Genomic DNA, 8,802 nt, shown 5'->3' with positions numbered 1-8,802 from the left:
ATGGCCATCTATTTCTTGTGAATCAGGCTGTTGCTAGTAGTCTTGAACCGAGATTTTCCAGAATAATTTTCCCTGAAATGAGAAATCATCTTGACAAGCTTAATTTGACGTAAAACGTTATTTTAATCATGCCTACTATAATTACCGACTTCTTTTATTAGTTGACAAACAATTCATCACCCGGCTGCTGGGTGAGAGCCAATCTATTTCGATCTCTTTAACTGGAGGTGCGCGAGTGGAGAAAATGTCGAATAAGGTTGTGTTTTGGACATAAAGTTTCAGCAAAATCTCTTCAGTCCGGAAGTTCGTGATAAAAAAATCATTTGCCTGTTTTCGTGTAATGCCTATTCTATTTTCCATGAATTATGAAATGATCTTTTTTCTTGGTGAAACGTGTTCACGACCCCGTCCGCTTTGCCACCATGCAAAGACACTACATCTTCAAAATCTTCAACTGAAGCCTTCACCATTTCCCCATATCGCGATTTCAACGGAGGAATGACTTCTTCGACGGCTGTCCACTTTTTATGGTATTCTGGCATTGAACTCGTTTCTAATGAATCCAGCGGAGTAAAAAAGCAAACAAACCACAGACAACACTGTACGTGGCTTAGTGAAACGTTAGGATCTTTCAGAGACCATTAGCAAGCTGTTGAAGGTGACTCGTAATGACACATTTACAATCGCACACTATCAAACGGATGATAATTCTCAACTATAACAACACCCAACATAAACATTTCAGTCTGGTACACAATTCAGGGTATCAGCTTATCAGCAAGGTTATGGGAGGTGGAGTAGAAGGGACGTAGGATAATTCTGCGATGGAACGGTCGGTGAGTCTTCGGATTCGTTGAGGAACGGTCATTTTGGACCGGTCGAGGGTGGATATGTCTTGGGATCTACATCTCAGATCAGGAATGTTATTATCTATTACATGAAGCAAGAAAGGTAAATTTGGTTTGACAACTGACAAGTGATGTATACCTCGTTCCGTTTATGGCATTCATCAATGACGTATATACTGCTAACGCGATGTAATATTTCTCAACGGGTTCTGTAAATCAGCGATAGACTAGCAAATTCACACAATAGCTTTTTCGGAAATTGAACGAAATTTAGCTTTAATTGAACAGTCCCGTTTCTCCTATTTACAAAAGCCCGAAAGCATTTTAGATCTGCTGGGAACGTGGAGGTGGGAGTAGGGGTGGGGGGTATCAACTTTTAAGATGTATAACTTCTAAACAATTGGAGCTATAACCAACCAAATTAAATACAATATACCGTAATAACTTGATTTTCTGATGTGATTTTTATTTTTGCACTGTCAATAACCAAGGTTACCACTTTGCAAATTGAATGGGTACAGTGTGATAATCATATCTATTATGATACAGTTTTATACAGAAGTTATTTCATTTTTAACCATTTTTCACCATTACACAACCTGACAACACAATGTAGTCGAACCTCTTTTAAGCGGCCACTTATTAAGCGGCCAATTGCAAAGTCCCGAAATCATTGTCAGTAAAATACTGTAAATAAAACCTTTATTAACTGGCCACCTCTATTTAAGCGGCCGAGGCCACCAGTTGGTCTCCTTGATGAGGGTTTTCCTATTGTTTTTATTCCTATTAAACGGCCACCCAAAATTGAATACCCTTAGTGTGGCTCATGGCTTTGTTTTGGCAAAGGCGATGATAAATAAGAATCCTAAAAAGAAATTAAAGGGACGCCTGATTAAATTATTCAAACACATGTTTATCATGACTGTCTTGAAGTAATTATATGTTTACTTAGCAGTTGACCCGATGTCAAAAAAAAAAAATATTCAAGGTACACCAACCACTATTAATTTAAGAGCCAACCTCCCATTTCCCCGAGGGTGGCTGCTTAATAGGGGCTCACTAACGGCGGGTTCGTCCAGAAATTGCTAAAAGCTTCTTTTGTTATAATGACTCAACTCTATCAGTCTGTCAGTCTGTCAGTCCGTCGGTCGGTCGGCCTGTCGGTCTCTCGGTCTCTCTCTCTGTCGGTCTGTCAGTCTGTGTGTTTGTCTCTATGTCGGTCTGTCGGTCTGTCGGTCTGTCTTTGTCTGTCTGTCAGTCCATTTCATTCGGTCGGTCGGTCTCTGTCACGTGATGTGTTTTTCTGCAGTATTATTAATCTGTAGATCTGTCAGCAATATTACTCCCATTTTACTGATCAATGTTAAACAAAAGAGGCGTTATCCTACGCTATCACAAATACTTCGACTGCCAGGCATGGCCAATTTTGGTATGTAATGGGATAAACTCGTATGAATCTTCCTTTGTCGGAATGGCTCAGTGAATGCTGTACAATACCAGTGCGAGTGATTTGGAACACCTGCAAAATGAAGAAGAAAGAGAATGCAAGGGAGAAATAACATGTATAAAACGACAAGTGACAATTCAGAACAATTTTCATTTGACAAGGAACAACAGCAACGGCTACAAGCAATGAATAAGTGCTCAGCAGTCACATAAACAACATCTGGTCTGCGCTACAGGCAGAGAGCTACATTAACCCACTCTTGTAAAAGCGCGTTCTTGGTACAAGAGGGAGGGGGATGGAGTGGATAGAATCTAGAATCCGCAGAGTTTTAATTTCGTAATAATAAGAAAGCGTCGTCAGCTTCCTCAATCAGATGAGATTTTCAACAATTACTGGATGAGGTTTTTGTGATATCCAGAAAAATCAAGGTCGAGATAGGGGTTATCAGAAGGCCGATAACCATTACCGAGACCTTGACTACTCTGGATATCACAAAAACCGAATCTAATAATTGTTTTATTATACATTGAACGAAAAAAATGGTCACGACATTCATGTTTTGGCTTCTTCACTGACGACAAGCAACACAAAACGCGAGAACTTGACATGATTACCCTTAGAAATCATACATCGCGGTCATACATGGCATGATTACTCGTGACCTTGAGTGTCCTTGACATGATCATTGTATAATCTGCAACTATATGACGTCACAGGCACTGATTTCGAAAATTCACTGTACGCTTTCGGCAAAATGAGAAAAGAGATAGTGAGTTCAATGAATAATAATTCTAATAATCAGGCTCCTGTGATAATGAAATCTACGAAGACGCTACTTTTAAACTGCTGTTCAAGAGAACGTGACAGGAAAAAAAAATTGGAGTTGATCTATCGCTTCGTTAGGTAAATTGCCATTGCTATGGCAAGGTCAAACGACGCTAAGGAATAATTGTATTACTGCGGGAAAGGTAAAGGGGAAGGGCGAATGAACAGCTAGTGAAAAAAAAAAGTCAGCATGACAGAGGAAATATCTTTGCAAAATTTGGGGAAAAAAAAGGACATCTCTTCTTTCTCTCCCCTTCTTTAATTAATTACGCGAACTTGAAGGTAAGTTGAACTGTCATTTAAGTTGCACTATGGAAGGTAACAACGAAACTCCCAGCACATTTTGTTCTTGCCACATTTTGACGTATCTGTGATCTATTTAACATTTTTAGCATAACTCTGCCTAAATTTCTTTCAAATAACGATTTCTAATCATTTCTCAACGCAGTATTAAACTTCATGCTTTAGCAAAAGCGTGCGGATTGAAGCGTTATGTGAAACTTGCAGTTGTGTAAGCGTGCTCATCAGCTCTTTAAAACACTTTGAGAAAGTACGATCGCTGAGAAAAAAAAAACAAAAACAAAAACAAAACAAAACAAAAAAGAAAGAAAACACAACAAAACATTAATTTGTTAGACATTCTAGTTTTAATATACCCAATTCATTTACTTACTTTTTCAACATTGTTTTCCTTGTAGAAATTCCAAGTTACTCCATCTGTAGAAAGCTTTAATTTGAAGCTTTTGACCCAGAGTTCATTTCTTGGTCCTTGCGTTGCCACTGCACATACAGAATAGACTGCACCCATATCAACTTGAAGATAGTCTCCTTTGATTTGATTCGCCTTTGTACACCACACTCCATTACTTCTTTTCTCGTTCAGACGACCATAGTGGGGAAGATCAACTGAGTGGGTTGTGCTCGCGGTCATTCTAGCATCTGGTATTATGTTTCTATCCGCTACACCTACCGCCTTACATACTGAAGAATAAGCGGAGTACAACTGCAGTCAATTTTCACGATTATGGGTATTATCGCAGCACAGATTCTCCAGTGTTCCTTTTCCTTGCTACAAGATATGCCTGAAGCACTGTTCACAGCTGATCCCAAGTATAAGGTAAGCGTTATTGAATTCTAAAATGGTCTTAGACGGGATACTACAGTAATCAAGTTTAATTTGTTCCGCTGTTGACAGGCTTATCGTAAGCTTGTTTAAGTCTGGTAACAAAAACATCTGTGTTTTCATCAGAAAGGAACTTCGCCGAGGATATCGAGGAAAGAGGATGCCAAAAGTACGGACATACAAAATGAGACACCTTTTTTTGATTTCATCATAACTTTGGAAAAGTCAATTAATAGCACAGTATTAAAGAAGGAAAGGTTTCACAATCTCTCAATGGAGGCTCATGTGGGAAATATCATAAATGTCATTTGCATTTGAAACGACTGCCAGTATTAGCCTCAACTGTAAGCTAGTTCCACTCCTATTCCGAGAATATGAATATGGCCTATTCTTTTAACACATATAGGAACGATTAAACCCCCGTTCAATTTTTTTTTCAGTTTTTTTTTTCCTTTTTTTTTTTTTGCTTCCTTGTTTGAATGGTTAGTTGGTTGTTGTTGTTGTTGTTGCTGTTTTGTTTAATGCTGCTACGAGTGTGACAAGCAGTCAATAAATTAAAATAACTCAGTCCCATAAGTGGAAAAAATCGTAAGCCACACATGTTTCAAGCACCAAGTATTTCAAACTTATTTGTCAAAACCACGTCAGAAAAGGACCAAACGTGGTCCAAAATAAATGAAGATCGTTCCCATATTAATTTCATATGAAGTCGTAAAGCTTGGCAACTGTTTACTAAACTGACATTTAATTTGACATGGAATTGAACGTCATGCACAAAGTCAGTGCGTGCACTTTCCATTCCCACCCACCCGGCCACTCCCTGGCCCACATAGGATTATGTGGTTCAGCAGTAAGAACATTTTTGTGCCTAACTAAAAAAGTCAGTTGGGGATTAAAAAAAACAACAACAACAACCAAAAAAAAAACCTCTTCGCCTCGGGAAACAGTAATGGTGACGGGAAAAAAGGAAAATACATAAATACATAAAGTTCATTCTTTCCCTAGGGGTCAGTCATTAGGTGCTTATTGTCCTCTGCAGTTCAAAGAAGAACCAAATATGAAAAGCTTACCTCTTTTGACAATAAGCTTCATTATAGAAATCGCTTGTTTTGTAACCACTTGATTTGACGAGGCCCTGCAAGTATATGTGCCAGAATCTTCCTGTTTTGTGTTCCAAATCTGAAGTGTTCCATCCGCACTGACTTTTGCTCTTCCAAAAGACAGCGGCCCGTTTTCTTTTACCCACGTGACTGTCGGCTGAGGGTCCCCTGTAGCCTGGCAAGGGACTGTTATATTTTGCTGCTGGCCAACTTCCAGCCTCGCAGGCGGAGTGACTGTAAACTGTGGTAGTTCTACTACAACGAGTTGAGTAACAGCTGATTCGTGTCCTAAGATATTTGACGCTTTACATTTGTACAAACCAGAATCTCTTTTTTGAGCATTTATTATTGACAGCTGTCCGTCTTTCGAAACAGCTCTGGCCTGTATCAGTTCACCGTGCACTTTAGACCATGTGATCACTGCTGGAGGAAAGCTAGTCACGTGACATTCGGGCAAGGTAATATTCTTGTCCTTTTCAACGTATGATGGGTCAAGAGTTAAAGATATCTTCGGTTTGCCTGTGAGTAAAATAATAATAATAATAATTAATCAATTTTGCAATTATTTTGTTGCTTATTCTTTCAAAGAGGCAGAACATAAATGTACTTCTAAATTAAGTTTGGAAAAAAATGCCAGAGACATAGAAACGCCTCATTTGGAAAGCTCTTTGTTTAGTACTCCAAAGTGTCTTGCCAATGTCTATTTCTCGATATCCACCAGAAGAATGTGAGAGTAATGAACCCAGAACCCGTCTGTCAATTTCGTATCAAATTCCGCAAATATTTCCAGCAATACGTATGACTTATGCTGAAATAAGTTAAGTGCACTTGGCTGGAGGGTAAATTGTGACACGCTTTGTAATAGTAACTGGATCGAGTGTAGTACAATTTAGGGAGTAATTGGACGAGCAACTTCAAAATGGGACGAGCTAGCGCGTAGCTCGAGGCTGATTTGAAATCACGAGCGCGATTGCTCTCTGAATTTCATGACAGGAGGTCCAATTACTAATTAATCGCATCAATAACAAAATTTCAAAATTAAAAAAAAGATCATTTGAGAATTTCTTTTGAGCGAAAAAGAGGGTAGCACCTTCCATGGTTGTAGGATATGTCAAGAAGAAAGCCATTCAAGCGCGCGTAAACAGAGGCACAAGATAATCTGGAAATGGTCTATAACAGGTATCCTATTACAACTTGTTAAAATTGGATACTTGTCATTCGACACCCACGTTATCAGGCGCCGATCGACTACGAACCAATTACGATCGAAAAAACAAAATTGTTATAGATACGTACGATAAATCTTTAATCGAACAAAAAAGTACCTAGTTAAGAATCATTAGAATGGATTAGCTGAGAGAAAAAGTAAGTATTTTAGTAGCCTACTTTGTACGATCAGACTTATAACTTGATCATTATTCCCCAAGAGATTTTGTGCCATGCATCGGTATTTCCCGGCATCTTCTGGCCGAACATTTTTAATGTCGATTAGACCATCTGACGTCACTTTGGTCCTATCGCTAGGTAACGACCCATTCACCTTGGTCCAAGTTACTTTCGCTGCCGGATTCCCAGAAACCGAGCAAAAGAAAACAGCAGTGTTGCTTTCGTTGACAGTCAGTTGCGAAGCCGGAGAAATGGTCACTTTTGGTGCAGAAATAGATTCTCCAGGTTCACCTTTAATCCCTGGGATACCCGATGGCCCGATATCTCCTTTAATTCCTTTTTCTCCTCTAATCCCCGGTGGTCCCATAATCCCTTGTTTTCCGCTTTTACCAGGCGGTCCCATAATTCCTTGGGAACCTTTCCTACCCCTCCTCCCTTCGTTTCCTTTGTTGCCCTTGGTTCCAGCTCTCCCCGGAGGTCCCGGCCGTCCACGCGGGCAGACGTTGAAGTTTCCACGTTTTTGGCAAATCTTTAAACTGGTGGTAAACATATCTTCCAGTACTTGTTTTATGTAGTATGAGTCGTTAGAAGAAATAGGACCTGGAATAACTCGCTTAAATCTTTGTTTTGAGTCGTCGTCTGTGTCTTGCCCTATGGGAGCTGTAAGACACAAAAAAAAGTGAATTAAGAAGGCACATCATGGAGTGTGACTTAGAAAACTAAACTCTAGAAAACATATTTTCATTTATGGAAACCTAAATGCGAAGGTCAAGTTAAAAAAATACGCAAATGTGCTGAAGTCGTTAAATGTGTGATTGTTACAAAATAAGCTAAGAAGGAAAGTTACGTCAACTTGTGATATCAAATTAAACAGATTTGGTAGACTTTTCCCTGTTCTGTCGTTGTGACCCGGAAAAACCGATTAAAAATAGATACAATTTGCTTGCCCTTGAGCAGTTCAGTCAATCTAAACAAAGATTCTTTTATTCCATAAGTATACTCAGACATGATTTTTGTACAGCTTCAGACCAAAAATGCAGCCAAATTGCCGTCATTGACACAGTTGCTTTACTGAGTATCAATGGCATCTCAGAAAATTCTCTCATTTCCGCTGTAATAGACACTGTGTGTTTTGTTTTTTTCAGTCTCGCGATCCAAGATTCAAAGGGCTTACTAAAAGAATCTCAATGGAAGTTCACATTACACCATGCGAGACGTTATGTTTCCCTTGAGATGCCCTACTTCCACATCACGTTCCTTAGTCCCAGAGAACTTCTATTTTCTTTGTATTCCTTAATCAAATTTGTACCAGGGTACACATCACATCTACTCCAAAATGAATAAAGGCATAGCATAAACAAGGATAAGCGTTACCCTATTCTAACGCAATTCAGTGGAATCTACAATAGAAGGTTTAGAAGGATTTTGTTTACGACAGAAGGTCATGAGGCTTTTATATCTAATTAAATTGTTAAGTGTTATTTTGAATGTAGGACTTGCTTTAAAATGAACTATTTCTTTAGACATAAAAAAGTAAATATATAAATAAAAAAATTGAAAAGCAGTCAAGGAATTTGAAGAATTTGCCAGCTTTCCATTTTTTTTTTTTTTTACTACGTGTAGTTAAGTAAAAGGAAATAAGAAAGAACAGCTATGACATTACAGAGACGGCTGAAAAATTCTGCTAAGTAGGAGCTTTCATATTCGAGACATCCTACCTTCATTGCAAGCCTTCATCATTTCACCATTGCTCTCTTTAAGCTTCGGAATGACTTCCTCGACAGCCATCAACCTTTGATCGTAGTCACCAAACTTTAACTCGTTCCTAATGAATCCAGCGGAGTAAAGAAGCAAACAGAACACAGACAACACTGTGCCAGGGCTCACTGATAAACTGCGATCTCTGGAAGACATTTTTTTATGGCGTTGTTTTTACCAAAAGCCTGACTTTTTATGACACGACTACGACTTCCAAATTAGATTAAGGGAATACCAACACGTACTGCGAGAGCAAATCTTTCCCAGTCAGGTATGCAAAGGTTATTTTTGGGTATCAGTTCAACCACAGGGGTC

General features: G+C 38.9%; 1 protein-coding gene across 1 annotated transcript; it reads right to left on the bottom strand.

Annotated features, from left to right (window-relative positions):
• Positions 1-242: 242 nt before the first annotated feature.
• On the bottom strand, positions 243-8,743 carry LOC145482795 (roundabout homolog 1-like). Its single transcript, XM_081461430.1, has 5 exons — positions 8,448-8,743; positions 6,730-7,389; positions 5,314-5,862; positions 3,794-4,101; positions 243-2,367 (listed from the first exon to the last, which is right to left on the bottom strand). Exons 1-5 carry the CDS (start codon positions 8,641-8,643, stop codon positions 2,233-2,235), a joined length of 1,848 nt encoding a protein of 615 aa, XP_081317556.1. The 5' UTR covers positions 8,644-8,743; the 3' UTR covers positions 243-2,232.
• Positions 8,744-8,802: the final 59 nt, after the last annotated feature.

Source organism: Orbicella franksi, chromosome 3, assembly GCF_964199315.1.
Source record: "Orbicella franksi chromosome 3, jaOrbFran1.1, whole genome shotgun sequence".
Lineage (NCBI taxonomy): Eukaryota > Metazoa > Cnidaria > Anthozoa > Scleractinia > Merulinidae > Orbicella > Orbicella franksi.
The sequence above is the reverse complement of the archived record's forward strand: the minus strand, read 5'-3'. Positions and strand labels throughout refer to the sequence as shown.